Below are 27,506 nucleotides of genomic sequence, written 5' to 3' on the forward strand. Positions count from 1 at the left end.
CAGGGCAGTAAAAACGCCGATATTTTGTGTGGTGATAGAGTGAGTAAATGTGTTACTATGTGGTGATAGAGTGAGTAAATGTGTTACTGTGTGGTGATAGAGTGACTGAACGTTCTGCTGTGTGGTGATAGAGTGAGTAAATGTGTAACTGTGTGGTGATAGAGTGACTGAACGATCTGCTGTGGGGTGATAGAGTGACTGAACGATCTGCTGTGTGGTGATAGAGTGACTGAACGATCTGCTGTGTGGTGATAGAGTGACTGAACGATCTGCTGTGTGGTGATAGAGTGACTGAACGATCTGCTGTGTGGTGATAGAGTGACTGAACGATCTACTGTGGGGTGATAGAGTGACTGAACGATCTGCTGTGTGGTGATAGAGTGACTGAACGATCTGCTGTGGGGTGATAGAGTGACTGAACGATCTGCTGTGGGGTGATAGAGTGACTGAACGATCTGCTGTGTGGTGATAGAGTGACTGAACGATCTGCTGTGGGGTGATAGAGTGACTGAACGATCTGCTGTGGGGTGACAGAGTGACTGAACGATCTGCTGTGTGGTGATAGAGTGACTGAACGATCTGCTGTGGGGTGATAGAGTGACTGAACGATCTGCTGTGGGGTGACAGAGTGACTGAACGATCTGCTGTGTGGTGATAGAGTGACTAAATGTGTAACTGTGTGGTGATAGAGTGAGTAAATGTGTTACTGTGTGGTGATAGAGTGACTAAATGTGTTACTGTGTGGTGATAGAGTGACTGAATGTGTAACTGTGTGGTGATAGAGTGAGTAAATGTGTAACTGTGTGGTGATAGAGTGAGTAAATGTGTTACTGTGTGGTGATAGAGTGACTAAATGTGTTACTGTGTGGTGATAGAGTGACTAAATGTGTAACTGTGTGGTGATAGAGTGACTAAATGTGTCACTGTGTGGTGATAGAGTGACTAAATGTTTAACTGTGTGGTGATAGAGTGACTAAATGTGTTACTGTGTGGTGATAGAGTGACTAAATGTGTAACTGTGTGGTGATAGAGTGACTAAATGTGTAACTGTGTGGTGATAGAGTGACTGAATGTGTTACTGTGTGGTGATAGAGTGACTAAATGTGTTACTGTGTGGTGATAGAGTGACTAAATGTGTAACTGTGTGGTGATAGAGTGACTGAATGTGTAACTGTGTGGTGATAGAGTGACTGAATGTGTTACTGTGTGGTGATAGAGTGACTAAATGTGTTACTGTGTGGTGATAGAGTGACTAAATGTGTTAGTGTGTGGTGATAGAGTGACTAAATGTGTTACTGTGTGGTGATAGAGTGACTGAACGATCTGCTGTGGGGTGATAGAGTGACTGAACGATCTGCTGTGGGGTGATAGAGTGACTGAACGATCTGCTGTGGGGTGATAGAGTGACTGAATGTGTAACTGTGTGGTGATAGAGTGACTAAATGTGTAACTGTGTGGTGATAGAGTGACTAAATGTGTAACTGTGTGGTGATAGAGTGACTGAATGTGTTACTGTGTGGTGATAGAGTGACTGAATGTGTTACTGTGTGGTGATAGAGTGACTAAATGTGTAACTGTGTGGTGATAGAGTGACTGAACGATCTGCTGTGTGGTGACAGAGTGACTGAACGATCTGCTGTGTGGTGATAGAGTGACTGAATGTGTAACTGTGTGGTGATAGAGTGACTAAATGTGTAACTGTGTGGTGATAGAGTGACTAAATGTGTAACTGTGTGGTGATAGAGTGACTGAATGTGTTACTGTGTGGTGATAGAGTGACTGAATGTGTTACTGTGTGGTGATAGAGTGACTAAATGTGTAACTGTGTGGTGATAGAGTGACTAAATGTGTAACTGTGTGGTGATAGAGTGACTAAATGTGTAACTGTGTGGTGATAGAGTGACTGAATGTGTTACTGTGTGGTGATAGAGTGACTGAATGTGTTACTGTGGGGTGATAGAGTGACTGAATGTGTAACTGTGTGGTGATAGAGTGACTAAATGTGTAACTGTGTGGTGATAGAGTGACTAAATGTGTAACTGTGTGGTGATAGAGTGACTGAATGTGTTACTGTGTGGTGATAGAGTGACTGAATGTGTTACTGTGTGGTGATAGAGTGACTAAATGTGTAACTGTGTGGTGATAGAGTGACTAAATGTGTAACTGTGTGGTCATAGAGTGACTGAACGATCTGCCGTGTGGTGATAGAGTGACTAAATGTGTAACTGAGTGGTGATAGAGTGACTGAACAACAATCTGCCGTGTGGTGATAGAGTGACTGAATGTGTAACTGAGTGGTGATAGAGTGACTGAACGATCTGCCGTGGGGTGATAGAGTGACTGAACGATCTGCTGTGTGGTGATAGAGTGACTGAACGATCTGCCGTGGGGTGATAGAGTGACTGAACGATCTGCTGTGTGGTGATAGAGTGACTGAATGTGTAACTGAGTGGTGATAGAGTGACTGAACGATCTGCCGTGGGGTGATAGAGTGACTGAACGATCTGCTGTGTGGTGATAGAGTGACTGAACGATCTACTGTGGGGTGATAGAGTGACTGAACGATCTGCCGTGTGGTGATAGAGTGACTGAACGATCTACTGTGGAGTGATAGAGTGACTGAACGATCTACTGTGGAGTGATAGAGTGACTGAACGATCTGCTGTGGGGTGATAGAGTGACTGAACGATCTGCCGTGTGGTGATAGAGTGACTGAACGATCTGCTGTGGGGTGATAGAGTGACTGAACGATCTGCTGTGGGGTGATAGTATAAGTCTCCCAGGCCAAATGTAAGTGGAGGCCTTGCTCAGTGCGCACACGAGTAAGAGATCTAAGAAAAGCACAGAGAATGGGACTGGAGTACTTTGGAAATGGTGGAATGTAGGCCACAGAAGCACTTTACAAACAGCACACAGGGCTGCAGCCTGAAGCACAGTCCTTCACCGCTACAGCAATGAAAACGTCGATATTTCAGCTCTGTGCTCTGCGGTCTAATGTGTGCCATTCTAGCCTTAAGCAAATCCAGATCCCTGACACCCTGACAGGTCTGAGAAGAATTCAAATGTAAACAGCCACTCTTTCGTCTGCAATGCGTGCCCCCCGTCAGAGTCCCCCAGGACACGTCTGGTGGTCTGGGGAGGCTCCGGTCACTCTGCCCCGGGGCCCTTGTGTTTAGTGGTGGGTCTGCTCAGTGTCTCAGTAAAGCCCTGTCAGATAAGGCGGCATCTGTTCTCCACGACTTTTCCAACCACACTCAGGCCCTGCTAGACCAAGGCTCTTCTTGCATTAGAACATAGCATAACAGATAAACGTACAATTAAGATGAGACGCTTCCAAAAAATATATAGGAATAAAATTCAAAATGGAGATGTACATTGGCAACTTTCCCTGTAGATGTATAAATTTACCTCTTACCACCCGCCTAAACCAAATGCATTCTGTCCTCTGGCTATTATATAGGCCTGTGTAACACCTCATTTGAAAGCTAAGACCCACACAACTGATATTTTTCCACACATTGTTGCTGTGTTGTGTCACCTTTTGAATGATTTTTCTTCTTCTTTTTTCTTTTTTTCCATTTTTGTTGAATTTTTGTTGAATTTTTGTTGAATTTTTTGTTGAATTTTTGTCACATTTTTGTCACATTTTTGTTGTTGAATTTTTGTCACATTTTTGTCACATTTTTGTTGAATTTTTGTCACATTTTTGTCACATTTTTTTGTTGAGTTTTTGTTGAATTTTTGTTGAGTTTTTGTTGAATTTCTGTCACATTTTTGTTGAATTTTTGTCACATTTTTGTTGAATTTTTGTCACATTTTTGTTGAGTTTTTGTTAAATTTTTGTTAAATTTTTGTTGAATTTTTGTTGAATTTTTGTTGAATTTTTGTTGATTTTTTGTTGAATTTTTGTCACATTTTTGTCACATTTTTTGTTGAATTTTTGTTGAATTTTTGTTGAATTTTTGTTGAATTTTTGTTGAATTTTTGTCACATTTTTGTCACATTTTTGTCACATTTTTGTCACATTTTTGTTGAACTTTTGTTAAATTTTTGTTGAATTTTTGTCACTCTTTGGTTGAATTTTTGTCACATTTTTGTTGCGTTTACATCCTTGTTTTCTTCTCATTTTTTTGTGGCTATTTTGGTGCTTTTGTCCCAAGAAGCTTTTTGATTAGGGTAAAGCCAAACTGGAGACAATGGGATCCGTTCAGGTGGGAGTTAAGAGGTTAAACTGTTTCAAGACTGCTCTGGGTTTGGCCCATAGAAATATATACATGGAAGAGGCATGTTGTCCCAGCTCCTGTCTCTTTACATAGGGGTACTCAGTGGCGCATGACTCCAGTTTCGTCCGCCATAACGGCCCAAAGTACCCGTATGACGCGTCATCTGTATCTATGCTCCCACGGCCCAAGTGGGTGAAAGCAGCGTGAGCGCGCACGGCTGCCGACGAAGCCTCAGAGCGGAGCGGACGCCATTACGCAAAAAGTAAAATCTCTTAATATCATCGTTCTTTAAATACAAAATGTTTTTTTAAGGCCATTTCAGGCGAATAAGCTACCATGCTACGATGACTTTGGGGGTTAGTTTGTCAGTGCGGGGCTTAAAAAGCTAGTTTAGCCGCTCTTTGAACAACCGGGCGCTTAGCGGACCTTCGAACGTACGTAGCCGCGCTCATGAACTTCCGCTCGGTCACTTTTCTGGGAAGTTTCGTAAGTGCTGGAAGTCTTGATATTGTGATAGAATTGATAAAAATCGAGTTGTTACTTCACTGTATTTGCTAGTATAACATCATAACTAGAATGGTTTGGCTGAAATACAAAGAATGAGCACTGCAAAAGTGTTTTATATTACATTTTCATTGGTAAAATGTGAGATATTGTTTTTTATATAGCATTTATCTGTACTGCACTGTACTGTACTGGATCCAGGACAGATGCGGAAATCATGCATTTTTTTGTGTTTCATTCTACTTACACAAATAATGTACATGTACATAAGTACATTAAATGCTGGTTGTATTTTTTTAATTAATAAAACAGTTACAGGTTATTAGTGCCATTATTTAATTTTCAGAAATGAGTTTAATAACATGTAGACTAGTTGTTTCTTATTAACCATAATCCAATGCTATAAACACATGTTATATTCATCATACATTTCGTATTTAGTTTTTGGCTAAAGACTTAGAGAAACATAAACTTACTTGAGATGTTTGTTATTTCGCGTTTATCCTTGTTTTTAGTCCAGTCCGTTCATTTGTTTTGCTCAGACTTCAGCCGCTAAATCACACGAGGGAGAACTCTGCTCGTTCATGAGTCGTCACGCGCACGCTCGCGCACGTCTACGGCCCTGGTGACGTCACGTCATTAGAAAACTTTTTAAAATGTATTTTTGATGCTTTACAATTTTTTTTCTAAGAAAAAAAGTCCATGTCCTAAAAATAGTAATTTTTAAGAAATATATTTGCCATAGTCTGAAACTCCAGATGCCCTGTGGACCATTTTACAGGCTGCTCCTTTTACATGAGTGTCTATGACAAAAAGGGCTTTTTGGGCTGCTGGCTGCAATATCACGGCCTGCCACTAGCACAACTGGAGACGGGTGTAAAGGGGCGGACCCCCCCACTGGTTTGGCCCCTGAGCTTGATGTTGGGGCGTTGTGAGAAAAATAATGTAATAATAACAGAAGCACAGTCTACGAAGTTTAAAACTGTTCCAGAAGAAGACAAACTTTTAGTGGAGAATTTGCTAATGACTGGATCAAGCACAACTCCGTTCAGCCAAACACCGCTAAGTCTCAAAGCATAGCAAATCAAGCGCTGAGTTGAAAAGAGTGTGTTTCTGGGAGTGTGGCTGCACCTTGGGGTTTTGCAGCCTGATGCTACACTGTTAACAAGCGCTAATGAAACTGATTGTTTTTGTCGGCGAATGTAAATACTGCCGTGCGATTGGCCTGCCCCACCGGCGGGACTCACTCCAACAAATCCGCCCGAGCTGAACAAGATGGATTGTCATGAGTCTGTGATAATGCGGGTGGAAAGTGTGCGGGCATGGGGGTGCGGGTGGAAAGTGTGTGGGCATGGGGGTGCGGGTGGAAAGTGTGTGGGCATGGGGGTGCGGGTGGAAAGTGTGTGGGTATAGGGGTGCGAGTGGAAAGTGTGTGGGCATGGGGGTGCGGGTGGAAAGTGTGTGGATATAGGGGTGCGGGTGGAAAGTGTGTGGGTATAGGGGTGCGAGTGGAAAGTGTGTGGGCATGGGGGTGCGGGTGGAAAGTGTGTGGGCATGGGGGTGCGGGTGGAAAGTGTGTGGGTATAGGGGTGCGGGTGGAAAGTGTGTGGGTATAGGGGTGCGAGTGGAAAGTGTGTGGGTATAGGGGTGCGAGTGGAAAGTGTGTGGGCATGGGGGTGCGGGTGGAAAGTGTGTGGGTATAGGGGTGCGGGTGGAAAGTGTGTGGGTATAGGGGTGCGGGTGGAAAGTGTGTGGGCATGGGGGTGCGGGTGGAAAGTGTGTGGGTATAGGGGTGCGGGTGGAAAGTGTGTGGGTATGGGGGTGCGGGTGGAAAGTGTGTGGGTATGGGGGTGCGGGTGGAAAGTGTGTGGGTATGGGGGTGCGGGTGGAAAGTGTGTGGGTATGGGGGTGCGGGTGGAAAGTGTGTGGGTATGGGTAGGCGGGTGGAAAGTGTGTGGGTATGGGGGTGCGGGTGGAAAGTGTGTGGGTATAGGGGTGCGGGTGGAAAGTGTGTGGGTATGGGGTGCTGGTGGAAAGTGTGTGGGTATGGGGGTGCGGGTGGAAAGTGTGTGGGTATAGGGGTGCGGGTGGAAAGTGTGTGGGTATGGGAGTGCGGGTGGAAAGTGTGTGGGTATAGGGGTGCGGGTGGAAAGTGTGTGGGTATGGGGGTGCGGGTGGAAAGTGTGTGGGTATGGGGGTGCGGGTGGAAAGTGTGTGGGTATGGGGGTGCGGGTGGAAAGTGTGTGGGTATAGGGGTGCGGGTGGAAAGTGTGTGGGTATGGGGTGCTGGTGGAAAGTGTGTGGGTATAGGGGTGCGGGTGGAAAGTGTGTGGGTATGGGGGTGCGGGTGGAAAGTGTGTGGGTATGGGGTGCTGGTGGAAAGTGTGTGGGTATAGGGGTGCGGGTGGAAAGTGTGTGGGTATGGGAGTGCGGGTGGAAAGTGTGTGGGTATAGGGGTGCGGGTGGAAAGTGTGTGGGTATGGGGTGCTGGTGGTAAGTGTGTGGGTATGGGGGTGCGGGTGGAAAGTGTGTGGGTATGGGGGTGCGGGTGGAAAGTTTGTGGGTATGGGGGTGCGGGTGGAAAGTGTGTGGGTATAGGGGTGCGGGTGGAAAGTGTGTGGGTATAGGGGTGCGGGTGGAAAGTGTGTGGGTATGGGGTGCTGGTGGTAAGTGTGTGGGTATGGGGGTGCGGGTGGAAAGTGTGTGGGTATAGGGGTGCGGGTGGAAAGTGTGTGGGTATGGGAGTGCGGGTGGAAAGTGTGTGGGTATAGGGGTGCGGGTGGAAAGTGTGTGGGTATGGGGTGCTGGTGGTAAGTGTGTGGGTATGGGGGTGCGGGTGGAAAGTGTGTGGGTATGGGGGTGCGGGTGGAAAGTTTGTGGGTATGGGGGTGCGGGTGGAAAGTGTGTGGGTATGGGAGTGCGGGTGGAAAGTGTGTGGGTGTAGGGGTGCGGGTGGAAAGTGTGTGGGTATGGGGGTGCGGGTGGAAAGTGTGTGGGTATAGGGGTGCGGGTGGAAAGTGTGTGGGTATGGGAGTGCGGGTGGAAAGTGTGTGGGTATAGGGGTGCGGGTGGAAAGTGTGTGGGTATAGGGGTGCGGGTGGAAAGTGTGTGGGTATGGGGTGCTGGTGGTAAGTGTGTGGGTATGGGGGTGCGGGTGGAAAGTGTGTGGGTATAGGGGTGCGGGTGGAAAGTGTGTGGGTATGGGAGTGCGGGTGGAAAGTGTGTGGGTATAGGGGTGCGGGTGGAAAGTGTGTGGGTATGGGGTGCTGGTGGTAAGTGTGTGGGTATGGGGGTGCGGGTGGAAAGTGTGTGGGTATGGGGGTGCGGGTGGAAAGTTTGTGGGTATGGGGGTGCGGGTGGAAAGTGTGTGGGTATGGGAGTGCGGGTGGAAAGTGTGTGGGTGTAGGGGTGCGGGTGGAAAGTGTGTGGGTATGGGGGTGCGGGTGGAAAGTGTGTGGGTATAGGGGTGCGGGTGGAAAGTGTGTGGGTATGGGAGTGCGGGTGGAAAGTGTGTGGGTATAGGGGTGCGGGTGGAAAGTGTGTGGGTATAGGGGTGCGGGTGGAAAGTGTGTGGGTATGGGGGTGCGGATGGAAAGTGTGTGGGTATAGGGGTGCGGGTGGAAAGTGTGTGGGTATGGGGGTGCGGGTGGAAAGTGTGTGGGTATAGGGGTGCGGGTGGAAAGTGTGTGGGTATGGGGGTGCGGGTGGAAAGTGTGTGGGTATAGGGGTGCGGGTGGAAAGTGTGTGGGTATAGGGGTGCGGGTGGAAAGTGTGTGGGTATGGGGGTGCGGGTGGAAAGTGTGTGGGCTTTAGAGGGTGTAGGACTGTGTGAGTGAGTGCAGGGGTGAATGTGCAGAATGGATGTTGAGGACTGATTAATGCTTTGCAGAGTGAGTGGTGTGTGGTGTAGCCGGGCCTGGTCCAGTTGGGGACAGAGGATGGAAATTAGCGTGAGCTATAATCCTGCATTTTAAGTATACTGTACTTTGTGTAAATGCATTGTCCCTTTTAAATAAATACAAATACGAACACAAATACGTGGCGATGATTATTCCTGGTTCGAATTAGCTTGTTTGTATGGCATCCATGTACAGTAAAGCGGTCCAGCCGGGGCTTCATCTGAAATCAACTGTGAAAGCAACAATGAATCGCTCAAAGGCCTATTTTCTGCTTAACTGGCGCTGGAACATGGTCCGAAGGAAAACAGAATTCCTTTGGACCGTGTTCCAGCGTCGGAGAGAGACGTTTTCGTAATATTCCGTTTTTTCTTCTCGTTGTCTGGTCGTGACGTCTCAAACAGCGTTGTTCTCGTGTTATTCCCTGGTCCACAGTCTGGACCTGCACTGGCCCGGCCTCTGTGTGAAAGATTAATCTGCGGCAGCATGGACCATGTGTAAATGCCATAATCTAGGTGGATTACACACATGCAGCACAAAACAGGCCAGAGAAACAAATGGATTACAGCCTACACTCGTAATCACAGCCTACCACTGGTAAGCCCATATTTAGGTCAACTCCAACATTCATAATTAATACAGCCTGCTGTCAAAACCTAATCAGAGCTGAGGGCACTGTTCCCTCCACGGGCACAGAATGAACTGCCCAAACATCTCCCACCCAAACAGCATCACTTCTTTAGTTCAAAATCTGTTTATTCTGTTGTTGTTTTTTTGGTAAACAACATTTTGATGTAAATTTACGGCGGTTAGAAGTCAATCCTAACTTTCCTAACACGTTTCACAGCTTTCAGGGAAGTCACTGTAACGTCAATAACAACAAGCTGGTAGTTCACTCAATAAAAAGGCTTTAGAATTAGACGCAGCGCAAAGGTACAAATGTCAGCTTTACACTGAAGGACAAAACTAATTGGATTCCACAGGGGGGGGGGGGGGGGGGGGGGGGGGGGGAAATGTAGTGCTTTCATATACTAAAAATCGGAACGTTAAAGGCCGTATACCTGATTACTTTGTCCCGTACACTGTACAAGCAGACACTTCAGCCTTTTTCTCAACCGTGACAGTGTGAACAGATCCATGTGAAGATTTGTGATGTAAGAAATGTCTTAGGAATGAGTTTGGACCACAGCTAACCATTATAAAAGAAAAGAAATCAGGTGAGAAAGTGAGAAGAGCCATAACCGTGAACTGTAAGGCTTACAGGCATTGCTTTAAAGACTACGTCTCAAGTGACAGGCAGGAGCGGACCATAGCAGACCATAGCGGACCATAGCAGACCATAGCGGACCATAGCAGACCATAGCGGACCATATAGTGGACCATAGCGGACCATAGCGGACCATAGCAGACCATAGCGGACCATAGCGGACCATAGCAGACCATAGCGGACCATAGCGGACCATAGCAGACCATAGCGGACCATATAGTGGACCATAGCGGACCATAGCGGACCATAGCGGACCATAGCGGACCATAGCGGACCATAGCGGACCATAGCGGACCATAGCAGACCATAGCGGACCATATAGTGGACCATAGCGGACCATAGCGTAACATAGGGGACCATAGCGGACCATAGCGGACCATAGGGGACCATAGCGGATCATAGTGGACAGTGGGACGACAGTCACTTTTTAAATCATTTCAATTCATCTTGAAATCACAGGGAAAAGTTTGAAAACGGTGTTGATGTTAAATATAGTGGCTACATTTCCATCTGTCAAATTAGCGTCGATTAGCTCTGTTGCACCATCAGATCACTCATAAACAAATATAAATAAAGTAAAATTAGATGACATATGTGAATGTGGCTCTCTCTGGTCACAATAATAGTAACATATTTCATTTACTGTCCACCTGCTTATCCATGTTCACATAGTACTTGTTCATGTCACTTTTGAAGCATCTCTACATAGGAACGTTGAGTTCTGTCAGTTTCAGTTTATCTCCGTTACTTAGCCCTGGTTTGTAAAATAGACTTTATGCTAATATTGTAACAAGCTCCACGACGACGACAAAAACACTTAAGATCATCGACTCTCCAGAGGTTAAAACCATAGAAATAAAAAGTTCAGCAGTCCAAATCAGAGCTTTCTTCGTTGCTTTACTCTAGCTATCGATATTGTTTGGTAGCCAAAAGAAATTCCATTACCCATAAAGCAACGGGCGACCCGAGATGGGCATTCGGCTTATTGGTCCTGGAGTGTCCAACAGACCACTGTGATGGAAAGTAAAGGCGCCATGCTGACCACTCAAACCGCCGCTGGGTCACTACAAGGTCAAAAACGCATATAAAAAGTTGCATAATGCACCTTTAAGTGTAAAAACTGACCTAGAAAATTGACAGAGCCAGGATTACATTTACGGATTTATTTTGTGATGAGATAAAAAGATTATATTAGATAGCTCGCTTAATCTTTGAATAAGATTAGAGTAATTATTCTTTGTTTGACATTCAAAGCTTCATTAATCAGGCTACAAATTAGATTCTGAAAATTCCCTCAGAACTATTTTTAACTAAACACTAAACCAACTTTTCCCTGCTGGTATGTGACGCTCTGAGAGTCCGCTGTCCCCAGTCCAGTTGTTGCCATTGTAGTCTAAATTAGTGTCTTGTGCACTTCTGTGTAAACCAAATGAACCCAAAGTTAGCGGAGTCATGTGTTTAGCCCCTCCCTAAGCACGAGACTGGACAGAGCTTGTTTAAAGTGACTCACTGATCGTCGGACTCCGCAGTCAAAGACGCCAAGAACACAGACAGACACAGAGGGTTTGATATAGAGTTCTATATTAAGCTTGAAGGTTTAAAAGAGTACAGTAAACACTTGGCAAACATGATAGAAACTACTGACACTTGTTGTTTTTGGCCCTTGCACTTGCTCTGCTCAGGTCGGCGAGGGCGACGGCTGCCGGACACACGCGCGCCGCCACTGTCCGCCGTCTTTGACCGCATCGAGCGCGACTGTGGGAGCGCAGTAAAAGCTCTGCTCGCGTGAACAAAAGAAGCAAAGGAAATACAGTCACAGCCCGGAAAAAGAGCTTTCACTTTCCACAAAATATACAAACTTTTTTTTAGTATTGATGTGGGCACTGCGCGACCGCCGTATAAAGAAGCTGCCGGTGGTTTTGTTTCCTCCATGTTTCCCTGCGCGTTCCCGGGACGCTCTGCTACGCCCCGTCCCTGACCGGGTCCCTGACCCCGTCCCTAACCCCGTCACTGACCCCGTCTCTGACCCCGTCTCCTCTGTGTCTTTACAATCTATCTAGTCTTGCAGCTATTGTTATTAGGCTGATTTAAACACTGGCTACTATTACTGTTTGTGTCCTGATGTGGAGGTGGGTCGTACTCTGTGACATTTACTCAAGTACATGTACTTTAACTGTACGTCACTATACATTATAATAATATGTTGCGGTGACAGTACTCTTGGTGTTTGTCTGGAAGTGACAATTTGAACTTGATCTTAAGAATTGTTTTGTTATTAAAATCCTATTGTTTTATAAAATGTCAGCTGGATGAAGAAACAGAATCGACTTGTAAATGCTGATTTTATATTGTTGTTTTTTCACATCAACAGTGAAATGTAAGTCGGACTTGTACTTGAGTCATGTTCTTTCAAAGTAGGGCTGGACGATGTGGCAAAACTACGTGATGTTCTTTTGTTCTTCCTCATATTGATCAATCTCGATTTTCTATTCAATTTTATTTTTTCATTATAAAAACAAACACATGTGGCTGATTCATGAACTCAAGACAAAAATTGTACAAACCTCAGCTCAAACAAAAAAACAATTCTTTCCTGTGTGATTTAACACACACTAACCTCCAGTCGTCTCGTCCTAACTCCAAAACTCTGAGCTTTTTCTGCCAAAGAACCGTCGGTCCCATGGCGACTATTGACACTGACCAAAGTAGGGATTTGCGATTTCGATTACATTTCGATTCATTGCCCAGCCCTATTTCAAAGGAACTCCTACTTGAGTAAATCGGGCTGCTCTACCCACCTCTGGCCTGAATGGCACATATCACAGGAGCTTTAAAGCAGTTGTGTTGTACTCAGCGGCGCGTGTCCGGCAGCGTGGCCCGTCTGCCCGGTGGTCCCGCTCAGAGAGGGGAGCGCCCGGAGAGCACCCGGAGCACACAGGCTGATAGTAACGTGTGTGTGGGGGGTCCTGTACATGTAAAGGGCTGCGTGCTGCTGTGGCTCCTCTCAGCAGGGTGTGGGTCGCTTCCGCCGCGACGCCAAACTTCAGACCAGCTGGTAGGGCTGCACAATTCACCACAATCAAACGCAACGTGTGCGCAGAGTAAACAAGTGGGCTCCTCCAGAGACCTTTTCATGTCCATGTTCAAAGTATACTTCCTGTTGACGTTAGGCATCAAATCAAGCAAATTATGACGGATCAAGATGTCCTTGGCTGTTGTCAACCCACTGACCGCATTTAAATGTTGTCAAAGCCTGAGATTTGTATTCTGTGTAAAAATGGCTTCTTAGGTACACGCTAAATCATAGTACTATCATTTGTGGGGTTGAATATGCATCTAGTGGCCACTGAACCAACTCTTTACTGTGTCAGTGATGTAGAAATCACATCAGTCATGAAATGTACCATACATTGAAATACAGCTTCACCATTAGGAGAATGAAGTCTTCGAGGCACAACTGGATGAGGTAAAATATGCTTTTATTGGCGTCCGAATAAAAGCATATTTTCCTCATCCAGTTGTGCCCTGGATACTTCATTCTCCTCATTCGTCTTACTCTGCCCGTTCCTTCTGAAGAGGACCGGGTACTACTATACACGATCGAGATCCAGCACCTCTGGCCTCCTCCTCATTTACAGCTTAACCATTACTTTGTCTGTGAAGAGAATTGGGATGGGACACCAGGAAGCCAAGTGGTTTCAATGATACTTGTCATAAAGTCGCATTATGATATCCCTCCTGAATCGTGCAGCCCTCCATATAGACGTAAGAACATTTTAGAATGACTTCCCCACCCTTTTGACCATTTAGGATATATTTCAACATAAATAAATGCAAATTTACAATGATTATGACCAACAAACAACTTTGTTGTTCCAAAAACATGTCAGGGCACCGCCATACTCCCAGGCTCATCCACCCGGCGGTCCATACAATCAGAGTTGTCCAGTGCAGAGTTGATGAGTGTGCGGTGCAGCAGTGATAGTGACTGGGTCCCTGTGGTGTGAACCATACTGAAGCCTTTGGCATCCTTCTGGGCGTATGGCTGTTCCTCACAGGACAAGACACCACGGTGGTCCCAGGGCAGGTCGGCGTGAGCGTGGTCGGGCTGAACCGGACGAGGCGCGCAGTGGAAGCGAGCCGTTTCTCATTGTACACATTGATAAAAAAAACTCAGTTTATTTTAAAGTCCAGTGCTGTAAACAGGCACACAGATCCACAAGATCCCCGCAAGTCAGTCTGATGGCTCCTTCCGCCACAGCCTTTCACACGGCTGTTCTCAGACCGGCTGAGAGAGGCAGCTCCAGGCAGCTCCAGGCAGTCCCCGTACTCCCAACTGTACTCAGAGACTGGCAGTGGTCCCGCTGAAGGGCCCCCGGGAGCCCCTGGAAGTATCCGGGGCCGCGGGGAGGTGGGGGTGATTGTGCAAAGTCACGCTGTGTCTGGGATGTCCACGCGGAAGGAGCTAGCAAAGCCTTTTCCTCTCTGTAACACACAGACAGACATGTTACAGACAGGTCCTAAAGCCGTTTCCTCTCTGTAACACACAGACAGACATGTTACAGACAGGTCCTAAAGCTGTTTCCTCTCTGTAACAAACAGACAGACATGTTACAGACACTTCCTAAAGCCTTTTCCTCTCTGTAACACACAGACAGACGTGTTACAGACACTTCCTAAAGCTTTTTCCTCTCTGTAACACACAGACATGTTACAGACAGGTCCTAAAGCCTTTTCCTCTCTGTAACACACAGACACAGACATGTTACAGACAGGTCCTAAAGCCTTTTCCTCTCTGTAACACACAGACAGACATGTTACAGACAGGTCCTAAAGCCTTTTCCTCTCTGTAACACACAGACAGACATGTTACAGACACTTCCTAAAGCCTTTTCCTCTCTGTAACACACACACAGACGTGTTACAGACAGGTCCTAAAGCCTTTTCCTCTTTGTAACACACACACACAGACATGTTACAGACAGGTCCTAAAGCCTTTTCCTCTCTGTAACACACACACACACACACACACACACACACAGACATGTTACAGACAGGTCCTAAAGCCTTTTCCTCTCTATAACACACACACAGACATGTTACAGACAGGTCCTAAAGCCTTTTCCTCTCTGTAACACACAGACAGACATGTTACAGACAGGTCCTAAAGTCGTTTCCTCTCTGTAACACACACACACACACACACACACACACACACACACACACACACACACACACACACACACACACACACACACACACACACACACACACACACACACACACACACACACACACACATACATGTTACAGACAGGTCCTAAAGCCTTGTCCTCTCTGTAACACACAGACAGACATGTTACAGACAGGTCCTAAAGCCTTTTCCTCTCTGTAACACACAGACATGTTACAGACAGGTCCTAAAGCCTTTTCCTCTCTGTAACACACAGACATGTTACAGACAGGTCCTAAAGCCTTTTCCTCTCTGTAACACACACACAGACATGTCACAGACAGGTCCTAAAGCCTTTTCCTCTCTGTAACACACACACAGACATGTTACAGACAGGTCCTAAAGCCTTTTCCTCTCTGTAACACACAGACAGACATGTTACAGACAGGTCCTAAAGCCTTTTCCTCTCTGTAACACACAGACATGTTACAGACAGGTCCTAAAGCCTTTTCCTCTCTGTAACACACAGACATGTTACAGACAAGTCCTAAAGCCTTTTCCTCTCTGTAACACACAGACATGTTACAGACAGGTCCTAAAGCCTTTTCCTCTCTGTAACACACAGACATGTTACAGACAGGTCCTTCAGAATCAGAATAGGTTTTATTGTCTTGTTCAGTGAAGGTACTTTCACAAACTAGGCATGCAAAATATCAAATAGGGATAAAATGAACAAGATATAGTAAAATGAGCTAAACTAATGTGTGTCCAAACTAAACTCCACAGCAAAGCACTGAACGCAGTTAACCATGTCAGATGAAATATTTAAAGGGACTATACAGACACACACACACACACACATACATGTTACAGACAGGTCCTAAAGCCTTGTCCTCTCTGTAACACACAGACAGACATGTTACAGACAGGTCCTAAAGCCTTTTCCTCTCTGTAACACACAGACATGTTACAGACAGGTCCTAAAGCCTTTTCCTCTCTATAACACACACACAGACATGTTACAGACAGGTCCTAAAGCCTTTTCCTCTCTGTAACACACAGACATGTTACAGACAGGTCCTAAAGCCTTTTCCTCTCTGTAACACACAGACATGTTACAGACAGGTCCTAAAGCCTTTTCCTCTCTGTAACACACACACAGACATGTCACAGACAGGTCCTAAAGCCTTTTCCTCTCTGTAACACACACACAGACATGTTACAGACAGGTCCTAAAGCCTTTTCCTCTCTGTAACACACAGACAGACATGTTACAGACAGGTCCTAAAGCCTTTTCCTCTCTGTAACACACAGACATGTTACAGACAGGTCCTAAAGCCTTTTCCTCTCTGTAACACACAGACATGTTACAGACAAGTCCTAAAGCCTTTTCCTCTCTGTAACACACAGACATGTTACAGACAGGTCCTAAAGCCTTTTCCTCTCTGTAACACACAGACATGTTACAGACAGGTCCTTCAGAATCAGAATAGGTTTTATTGTCTTGTTCAGTGAAGGTACTTTCACAAACTAGGCATGCAAAATATCAAATAGGGATAAAATGAACAAGATATAGTAAAATGAGCTAAACTAATGTGTGTCCAAACTAAACTCCACAGCAAAGCACTGAACGCAGTTAACCATGTCAGATGAAATATTTAAAGGGACTATACAGAGTTTAAAAAGGTTAAAACTGCAGTTATGCATAAGACCTGAGGTGGCAGTAGTAAGCATAAAATGACCAACTTGCATCTAGTCTCTTCAAAGTCATAATTCCTATTTTCCAAAATACATGTCAGGTCACTTTGCACACAGAATCAAAACCACGGCCGAAGTGGGGCAGGTGTCCGTCTCACATCATTGTAAATGAGCCTGAACTGTAGAAATATTTGCGTGAGGGGAATCACATCTCCATTTATCATATATGGTCATGCTGGAAGGCCATGCCGTCTCTGTAGTACAGTCATGATTCCATAATAAATAAACAGGCTAATTGCAACACTTTCAATAATGCTAACGCGGCTAGTGCTAACGCCCACAGCAGCGTATAAATACTCTCAGTGAGGAGCGTCTGGTCTGCTCGAACATCAATATTGTTAGGAAAGGCTTACAGTGCAAACATGTTGCCTTTAGACTAGACCAGACTCGAGTAAAATCGAGTCAAACAGCTGAAATCGGCGGCTGAACTACATCCTTTTGTTATGAATAATAAGTAGCCATGTGCGCTCCCGATTACAGCTGTTCCACTCCATTCTACCAAAGTTCTGACAACTATTCTTCTACTGTAAAGGTAAGTCTTTCCCAACAATAATGATGTTTTAGCAGGAGCAGATCCTCCTCAGTGAATGTTTTTATGAGCGTGTTAGCATTAGCAAATGTGATCAGCATATTTATTGATTATGGAATCATGTGACTGTACAACAGAGATGGTATGGTCTTACAGCCTGGCCATATATGATAAACTGAGATGCTTTTAGACTGTCATTCCCCTGTCATGAAAATATTTTTTAAGTTCTGGCTAATTTACGCGGTCCCAACCATAACCATGTCCCAACTTTCAGCTGTTCACACTGGTGTGAGCCTGGCTGACCATGCGCAAACTGACCTAACACGTATTTCGGAAATTAGGAATTCGACATTTTTAATCCAAAGAGTGCCAAATCACACTGTTTGAGCATCGCTACAAATCTGGTCCTTTTTATTTCCCAAGAAGCCCCTTAAAGTATTATACATTTTGTTGATTCAATTCTCATGGCACTTTGTGGAGAAGCACTAGACAAAACTCAAAAGAATGTTTTGACAGGAGCATGGTCCAGGGCATACAGGCGTCATGGGTAATGCTGGTGGTGTGGGCATGTGAGATGGAGGTTAGATGGGGGGGGGGTGGAGGAAGTGGAACATCCCGGACTGGCCTCACAAAGGCTGCTGTGTGCCAGGCCTGTGGGAAATGTGTCAGTGGATCGCTATAACCCAATATCACACGGCCAATTTATTTAGCACAAGCACACGGGGCGGAGCGACAGATAAAAGACAAACACCCCACTGTCCCCCCCCTACCTCCCCCACTGCCCCCCGGAGTGTGAGTCCGACGGGGGTAATCACGGAGCCCCTCCCTGACCCCGGGCCCCACAACAAACAGCTCTGTGTATCCCCCGTAAGATTAAGGATCCTCAGCCTTTTAGCGGCATTCCTCCGGTGCTCACTGCCCCCGCCCTGTCTGCCCCCCCCCCCCCCCCCCTCACCCGCCCTGATCTGCCCCAGGCTATTGTCCTCCTTCAGAGCCGGCTCTCATTAGCATAGCGCCGCTCTGATCCACTCGGAGACCCCTCTCTAAGACCCTCTCGGAGCCAGGACAAGGGCACTGTTCGTGGGAATCGCAGACACTATGTGGGTGCCATCAGCACCTCCACAGAGGCCTCGCCATCAGCACAGTGTGAGGCGCCGACCAATCTGGATAGACTCAAACAAAAGCATTTCAATGTGTGATTTGAAACTACTTCACTGCAAACACAGAGGCGGTTATTTACCAAGTGTTTGTTCATGGGCAAAACAAGATCAGCAGCAGAGTCGACCACTTTTTACTCCCGAGGCATTCTCTCCTTCACACATCAACCGTAAAACATGCAATATCAAATAAATTACACAGCCGTTCAAATGTTGTGGTCACTTAAAATGTTTTTTTTTTGTCCTTATTTTTGTCTTTTTAAAGGGACTATACAGAGTTTAAAAATGTAAAAATGAAGTATTTTCCTCCCCTACATGTTTCAACGTCCTAATGTGTTTAATGAGCTCAGGCCTGTTCACCACAACTGCCTCTAAAATCCTGCACTGTCACTCAGAAAGTTTTTACTTCGGGTCTGAATTGCCGTCATGCACGAGCTTGATATAGAAGGTGCAGTTACAGGTATGACCTGAGGTGGCAGCATTGAGTACAAAATGGCCAACTTGCATCTAGCCCCTTTAAGAGATTTTTTTTCAATGAGTATAACAGTAAATTAATCAGAAGTACAGTCTAGACCAGTGGTTCTCAACTGGTATGTCTTTCCGTGTATGTTAGAATGAACTATCATTTGTGGGAAAATACAATATTTTGCATTATATCAGCCATTGTAGTCCTTTTGGGTCTCTGCGGGTCGTCCTGGTCTGTTGGGTCCCAACTCCCAACATTGTTAATGCGGTGAATGACTTTTCTATCTGGAAACTGGTGATTTTGAATGGCTGTCATAGATGTAAAAGGCACATCACTCCAGAGTTCTAAATGTGATCTAAAGGCTAATTGATGATTAGAAAACCCTTATTCAATTATGTTATCATAGCTGACTAAAAAAACTGAAGTATCTGTGTGACTTAAATTATACTCTCAAAATGGAAATAAAAAGGGAACTTTCTTCTGAAACTCCACGGTTTATTCTAGTTCTGAGACATGAAGGCTATTCCACACCAGACTGCAGGGAAAACATACAAATTGTCTGGGTGACCCAAACCTGTGAACAGTAGCGTAGGCACAAAATGCTCACTAAACAGAATATTTGATGTTCTGATTTGCACTCGCTGTTTAGCACCTGAGTGAAGCTAACCTCTCAGCGGGGCAGAATGAGTCAGCTTACGACACAAGTGCAACATGACTCTGCAAAGCTCTCCGTGTCCTACTCTCTCAGAACAGCTTGTTCGTCTGCTAAAATGTTTCATATTTGAAATTGTTGGGGCCCCCAGGTCCGATAATGCTGTTTAAGCACAAGCCTAATCATGTCAAGATACTTTACAGCAAAATTCATATTTCTGTCCCAAAGTCTATGTATGTTTCCAACTGGACGGCACGGTGGCGCAGTGGTTGGCGCTCGTACTTCACAGCCAGAAGGTCCGGGCTCGATTCCCACCTGGACGGGGCCTTTCTGTGTGGAGTTTGCATGTTCTCCTCCGTTCATTAACATGCACTCTCCCTACCAAATAGGGAAAACCACGAGGTGCTGCTACTGACTTACAAACACCAATGACCTTCTTACAAACTAAATACACTATTCCACCTCTTCAATCCTCTGCTGTTAAGTGGCATTTTCAGACTGGGTTGTGACTGGTTTAAACGAGATGCACTTGATCCAGTCAGGTTCTTTACTGACAAAAGCACAATCAAACAATTTGAGACAGTTTACCATTAGCAGTGAATATTGTGCCACCGACAGTCCATGCTCTTCACAAACTCAGTCAACTCTAACTAAGGTCTATCACAGTTGGGAAAACGGCGCTCAAACAAAAACCAAAGACAACATCATCCTAAATTTCGGCAAACATTTCCTTAATCTCCTCCACTATCAGGATTTATTTGGCAAATGTTGACGTCTGCTGGGCTAATACAGCACATGACTTCAGTAATCCAGGCCAAACACTGGGCTTAAGCTCAAATGGCTGTGTTAATGTTGTGTTATGTCAGCATTAAGCACAGGCCCCGGATATCCAAAATGGCGCTGTGTATATCCTAATCATCAGTGTTGGTGAGATACCAGCACAGGTTCAGTTGTACAACTTCAATTGTAGAAAATGGAATAAAGCTAAACAGTGAGTGTAAATCCAGTTGAGATGAGAGCGGTGCATTAAATGAGTGATCCTGGAGCGCATGTACCCGAGCTGTACGACACCTGAGACATTAGCAACCTCCCACGCAGAAGAGCAAACCATCAGGAGGAGAAAACACGGTCACCGACGAGAAAGCGCCCTGAGAACCAGAGCGCTGGGATGTTATTAGCCGCAGAGTCCTGTGGCTGTGCTGCGGTCGTTGAAGCGGCGCGTTTAGGGAAACTGCCCATTTTCCGGCACGCACTTATCTCCGAGTGTTTTTTGATCCGCGGCCCCAGACCGAAATGAGAGTCGGACGGCCCTCTTCTCTGATTAAAAGCCGACATTTCTGAGTTCCAGCGCATTACGATAGCAGCCATTTTAATTCCACACAGAACGGCGCCGCGGCAGCAGCCCACTTCATTATGGCTTTGTGCTGTTTCACTCACAGAAGTCCTCGGGCGGTTGGTCTGGGCTCGTGACTGTGCGTGTGTCCGTGCACGTACAGAGAGTGCGTGTGTGTGTGTGTGTGTGTGTGTGTGTGTGTGTGTGTGTGTGTCAGGGGAATGGAAGCATGCAGGTGACCACAGGCATGAGTGGATGGCACAGGCCGGGAATTGTTTAGCTCAGGTGTCTTTGTCTTTTGGATTCAAAGGGTCTATTCTTCTGGAAAAGAAGAGCTACAACTGATTCTAGTCAGAGTGCTCTAGATTCGAGAAAGAGTGTATTATTTTTTTAGGCGTATCCATAATCTTGCCAAATTGCCGTCATCTCAGCAAAAGGTGTCTTAAAATTCAGGTCACAATGCAATGCCACAATATATTAGGAAAGTAATTTCACAGTGTTAAAATAAAAATAGGCTTTAAAGGGATATTTCAGGATTTTTTGACATAGGGCCTCATTTCCTATCCAGAGTGTTGCTGATTTCTGGAGATATTTTTATTTTATGGAATTCAGTTCTTATATTTGTGCAAGGCTAGCGCATTTCTATGGTATCAGCTAGCCTGCACTAAAAACAGTGTGACCCGCTCCACAGAGCACCTGAGGCAAATCACTTATAACACCAGACTAACCATATAAATGTCTGTGTTCATAGAATATTTTTTGGAATATAATTGACCTTGTATTACATGAATTACCGCATTTTGAGGGTCTATTTTCTAGCAGATCACTCCGCCGCTGTGTAGCTTATACAACCACGAAGCTGATGCTGCTCAAATATAAGGTCTTTTAAATGCAAAATGGTTAAAATGATTCTATCGACACAGACATTTATATGGTTAGTCTGGTGTTATAAGTGATTTGCCTCAGGTGCACTGTGGAGCGGGTCACACTGTTTTTAATGCAGGCTAGCTGATACCATAGAAATGCACTAGCCTTGCATTAGCCTAGCGCCACGAAACTCTTCAAATATGAGAACTGCATGAATTACAAAAAAAATATCTCCAGAAATCAGCAACACTCTGGATAACTAGGAAATGAGGCCCTATGTATAAATCCTGAAATATCCCTTTAAGATGTGTGCATGCAGGTCTGATACAACACCAAATCCAAAGCATTTAAATAGGCTCTATTGTAAAATGGTTATTCAATCAACAGGATTGAAATGTTCATTTCCGAGGAGCAGGAGACAGAGTTTCTCTTCCAAACAAAACACTCATTTGACTTGGCAGTCGTCTGTGCCAGAGGCTCAGAGGCGGCTACACTGAAAAGGTAAAAGGCTGATTTTTTTTATTTTTTGTCAGAGCCGCATCTTCCTTAATTATGAAAAAGAGTTATTCTTGTGAGCTGCCCCGCCGTGTAGTTCTTTCTTTCTGCCCAATGCGCCAATGTCCGAGCAAGAAGCGCGTTGGCGTAGTTTGGGTTCTTCAGTCAGTGTGGTGTATGTGCGCGGGCAGATCCAAACGGACTGGCCACGACACGCAGCTTCACAACACAGACTGTGTGTGGAATGAAACGACTCAGGCGGCGCTCATGATGTTTGCTTGCTCGGCCCATTTTTTTTTTTTTGACACAATTTGATGAAAAGACAAACAAACTGCTGGCCATTTGTTGTGTAAATCGAATAGAACACGGTGTTTAAGCGGTTTAGTAAACTGTTGAATCAATATTGTAAATGTATTATTCATTGTTTTCACTCATTCATTCCTATCATCCATCATAAAGTCAGACAGTGGTCAGTTGGTCACAAAGGGAGCAGGGGGACCCTGGATACTCACTTAAATATGCGGGGGCATAGGGCGCTCTGGAGCTGGGGCTGTAGGCCTCCAGCTCGCTCCACTGGGGGGCGCCATGCTGCGGGCTGGGGAGGTGGTGATGGAGGTGACTGAGGGGCGTCTCTTTGCCAAAGGTGGAGAATGAGTGATCATCGGTGAGCTCAGAGCAGGCTAGTACCTCAGTGTCGGGCACGGCATCCATGCCGGGCACGTGGAGGTTACTGCGGTAGTCAGAGCCCTGTCGCTCCGCTGCCACGAAGGAGGGCATCCAGCAGCGGTCCGAGTGGCCCAGCGCCTTACACTCCTCTGTGCAGTTGGAGAACAGGTCCGCCCCTGTGGAGACATGGCACACTCAGTTACACCATGGAACACAGTGTCCCAGCTACACCAAAAATATTCAGTCCAGATGTCATCATCTAATTGCTGGGTTTTTCTGCAGTCTGTGATCATTCTTTTTGAGAAGATTTAAAAATATTTCAATAACCAAATATCTGGACACTGCAAGACAGTTTTCTGAATAGCAGTGAAGCGAAAAGTACTGTCTCTCAAAACTACGTTTGCAATTTCTCGAAATGAACATCAGTGACCTTCGTCCTCCTAACAGGTCACTGCTGTGGACAGGCTGTGGACGGGCTGTGGCTCTGCTGTCGTGACCACAATAGCCACTCCGCCGCACGGCCTCACCACGACTGCATTTGCGTCCACACATTTCCATACTCAAATGCTCCGGCGGAAGCCTCCCCGCAGCAGGTCAAGGCCCGGCGGAAGCCTCCGGAAACAGGGTGCGACGCAGGCAAATACACCGCCTCGAGGGACCACACCAGTGGAACACTCTGTTCAGGCCAGGTTCAGAACACACTGGGATTAGCGAGGGGGTAGGTTTGGTGTAAACTTGGGAAATGGCTTCAGACCTGTCAATTGCCGCAGTTTCTTTAATTAATAGTTAAAATTTCAAACCGGGCTCTTCCTTATTTTAAACTTTTGTCCTTTAACATGTAGCACCTGGAGCTGACATAGATTTTCGGAGCTTTCTGATTGCTTTCATATTGTATATGATCTGAAAACATATTTATCCATATCGTTATTTAGTTTTTTTTTATCATAGGCCTGCCCGAAATTAACATTCATGCTATAAACTGGGACTTGAGCCCCTTTCCTCACGTCGTCTTGGTCAGTGTGTCCCAGTTCAAATAAGTGCATAACATAAAATCCCTTATATCCTCAGGATATTGCATTAAATAAATTAAAATAAATGTTTTCACATTCATGTTTCAAATTGATGTCTCGCCTTCACAATTAGAAGATTTATTAATCATTTGGTTGAACTGAAATATTGGTGGGAGTCGGGACATGTCCCTTTGGTCCATGCTAATCATTTCTGCAATGAAATACAGCAGAAGAGTTTCAGACCTGCATGAACAGGTTTCCTCTGGTGTGTGGAGTGATCTTCACCAGCACTTGGTTAACAGCCTGTATTGTGAGCCGTTACACAGAAGCCTTTTCATGGCCAGCCACCTCTGAAAGAGTGACCCTGCATCAATGCTCAGAGCTTCAAAGAGCCGGCTGCAGGTGCTCCACACACCCACGCACACAGCACTGCAGCGACCAATCACAGAGCGCCCTCTCAATAGGATCGGTTTACCCAGCATGCTTTGTGCAGGTATGGAACAGAACTGGTCAGACCGCTTTGCTCTCACAATGCTGTGTGTTATCAGAGGCAGAAGAGCCCTCGGATTTCACTGTATGTCGTCCACAGTTTACACGTCTGCAGTGTGTGTGAGCTCTGTTTATCTGTTTGTCTGTAGTGTGTGTGAGCTCTGTTTACCTGTTTGTCAGTAGTGTGTGTGAGCTCTGTTTACCTGTTTGTCAGTAGTGTGTAAGAGCTCTTTTTACCTGTTTGTCAGTAGTTTGTGTGAGCTCTGTTTACCTGTTTGTCAGTAGTGTGTGTGAGCTCTGTTTACCTGTTTGTCAGTGGTGTGTGTGAGCTGTTTACCTGTTTGTCAGTAGTGTGTGTGAGCTCTGTTTACCTGTTTGTCAGTAGTGTGTGTGAGCTCTGTTTGCCTGTTTGTCAGTGGTGTGTGTGAGCTCTGTTTACCTATTTGTCAGTATTGTGTAAGAGCTCTGTTTGCCTGTTTGTCAGTAGTGTGTAAGAGCTCTGTTTGCTTGTTTGTCAGTATTGTGTAGGAGCTCTGTTTACCTGTTTGTCAGTGGTGTGTAAGAGCTCTGTTTACCTGTTTGTCAGTAGTGTGTGTGTGAGCTCTGTTTACCTGTTTGTCAGTAGTGTGTGTGAGCTCTGTTTACCTGTTTGTCAGTGGTGTGTAAGAGCTCTGTTTACCTGTTTGTCAGTAGTGTGTAAGAGCTCTGTTTACCTGTTTGTCAGTAGTGTGTGTGAGCTCTGTTTACCTGTTTGTCAGTAGTGTGTGTGAGCTCTGTTTACCTGTTTGTCAGTAGTGTGTGTGAGCTCTGTTTACCTGTTTGTCAGTAGTGTGTGTGAGCTCTGTTTACCTGTTTGTCAGTAGTGTGTAAGAGCTCTGTTTGCTTGTTTGTCAGTAGTGTGTAAGAGCTCTGTTTGCTTGTTTGTCAGTAGTGTGTAGGAGCTCTGTTTGCCTGTTTGTCAGTGGTGTGTGTGAGCTCTGTTTACCTGTTTGTCAGTAGTGTGTGTAAGAGCTCTGTTTACCTGTTTGTCAGTGGTGTGTAAGAGCTCTGTTTACCTGTTTGTCAGTAGTGTGTGTAAGAGCTCTGTTTACCTGTTTGTCAGTAGTGTGTAGGAGCTCTGTTTGCCTGTTTGTCAGTGGTGTGTGTGAGCTCTGTTTACCTGTTTGTCAGTAGTGTGTAAGAGCTCTTTTTACCTGTTTGTCAGTAGTGTGTGTGAGCTCTGTTTGCCTGTTTGTCAGTAGTGTGTGTGAGCTCTGTTTACCTGTTTGTCAGTAGTGTGTAAGAGCTCTTTTTACCTGTTTGTCAGTAGTGTGTGTGAGCTCTGTTTACCTGTTTGTCAGTAGTGTGTGTGAGCTCTGTTTGCCTGTTTGTCAGTAGTGTGTAAGAGCTCTGTTTACCTGTTTGTCAGTAGTGTGTGTGAGCTCTGTTTACCTGTGTGTCAGTAGTGTGTGTGAGCTCTGTTTACCTGTTTGTCAGTAGTGTGTAAGAGCTCTTTTTACCTGTTTGTCAGTAGTGTGTGTGAGCTCTGTTTACCTGTTTGTCAGTAGTGTGTGTGAGCTCTGTTTACCTGTTTGTCAGTAGTGTGTGTGAGCTCTGTTTACCTGTTTGTCAGTAGTGTGTAAGAGCTCTTTTTACCTGTTTGTCAGTAGTGTGTGTGAGCTCTGTTTACCTGTTTGTCAGTAGTGTGTAAGAGCTCTGTTTACCTGTTCGTCAGCAGTGCGTGTGCGTATGCGCTCTGTTTGCATGCCTGAAGTGTCCGCAGTGTGGCCTGAGCCTCTCTCAGATGGAGATTAGAGCGTGCTGCGCGGTCAGCACACTGGGACTTTGCCTTGTTAGAGCCGTCACTAACAGCTTGGACAAGTGCCAGGCTCTTCACAACAGGATCCACACTCGATATTAAGCTCCAAGCGCAAATACATCAGTGTTTAAAGCAGAGAACACCCAGCGGTCAGAGAGTACCTGCTGCTCAGAGAGGAGAGAACACCCAGCGGTCAGAGAGTACCTGCTGCTCAGAGAGGAGAGAACACCCAGCGGTCAGAGAGGACCTGCTGCTCAGAGAGGAGAGAACACCCAGCGGTCAGAGAGGACCTGTTGCCCAGCGAGGAGAGAACACCCATTGAAACAAAATGTTTCACCCTGTAATGGCCCGAGGTTTACTCTGATGAAACATAATAGTTACATAAAGGGAGCAAAATAATGGTGAGGAGGGGGTCTGGCTCCCAGACTAACATTATTAATTCATCATTGAGATCAGGCCCCTGAGGTGTGGGCCTCAGAGGTGTGAGTCCCGGCAATGAGAGGCTGTCTGGGGGTGGGGGCCCACATCAGTATTCAGCAGCGGGCTGCACAGGCCGACCTAAAGAGCCCATAATAACCTTCATTTGGTAATTGGTATGCAGAGGTCTGAGAAATGAATTAGAGATCAGCGAGCTGTTACCGCGGCGATAACGTGCGGAGGAGGACTTTATCAGCCCCCCTCCCCCTCAGTGCGCAGTTACAGCGGTAACTCTGCTCCTAAACTGAACCCAGTCCTGTCGCAGATGAGAGGACAGGGAGCAAATGTATGACATCATATTCTAAATCTCCACATGCTTTTCAAAAAAGAGTTTAAAAACTAGGCTAATCAGCTATGTGCTAACGACCAACCAAGGAACACGCCAAATACTTGGTAATGTGGTGAAATCTTTTAAATAACTTTTCGGTTTAAATTCCAATTTAAAATTGTGTGTTTTAAGTCAAAGAGTTACCATATAGCTGAGTCGCTGCTATCGTCCTTTTAAACAATTAATATATTATATTATATTCTTTGAAAAGTCGATGGGATTTCTACTCTGACACCGGGGGCAGAGCCTTTCCTGTTGAGCTCTATAGTTCCTATTCACCATTTCATGAATGAATAATTGCATCCTTTAGTCTATAGCTGTAGGAAATAGCTGTATAATGTTTTTATACACTGTACCTGTAATGTATTACAGCAGCTCTCTGTAGTGGGTCTGTAGTCTGTCGGCCATGATGAGAACA

The 27,506-nt window shown here is 45.6% G+C and overlaps 1 protein-coding gene across 2 annotated transcripts in view; it reads right to left on the reverse strand.

Moving 5' to 3' along the window:
* Positions 1–13,573: 13,573 nt before the first annotated feature.
* Positions 13,574–27,506, reverse strand: part of pcdh10b (protocadherin 10b) — a 30,005-nt gene continuing 16,072 nt past the window's right edge. Inside the window, exons 4-5 of one of the 2 annotated variants that reach the window (XM_079556108.1) lie at positions 22,833–23,162; positions 13,574–14,375 (exon numbers count right to left, since the gene is read on the reverse strand). In XM_079556108.1, coding sequence (XP_079412234.1) covers positions 14,356–14,375; positions 22,833–23,162 — 350 coding nt within the window. In that variant the 3' untranslated portion in view covers positions 13,574–14,355. The remainder of the gene's footprint in view (positions 14,376–22,832; positions 23,163–27,506) is intronic. The other variant, XM_079556109.1, reaches the window with a different exon arrangement.

Source organism: Gobius niger (genome assembly GCF_951799975.1).
Source record: "Gobius niger genome assembly, chromosome: 5".
In the NCBI taxonomy this organism is placed as follows: Eukaryota; Metazoa; Chordata; class Actinopteri; order Gobiiformes; family Gobiidae; genus Gobius; species Gobius niger.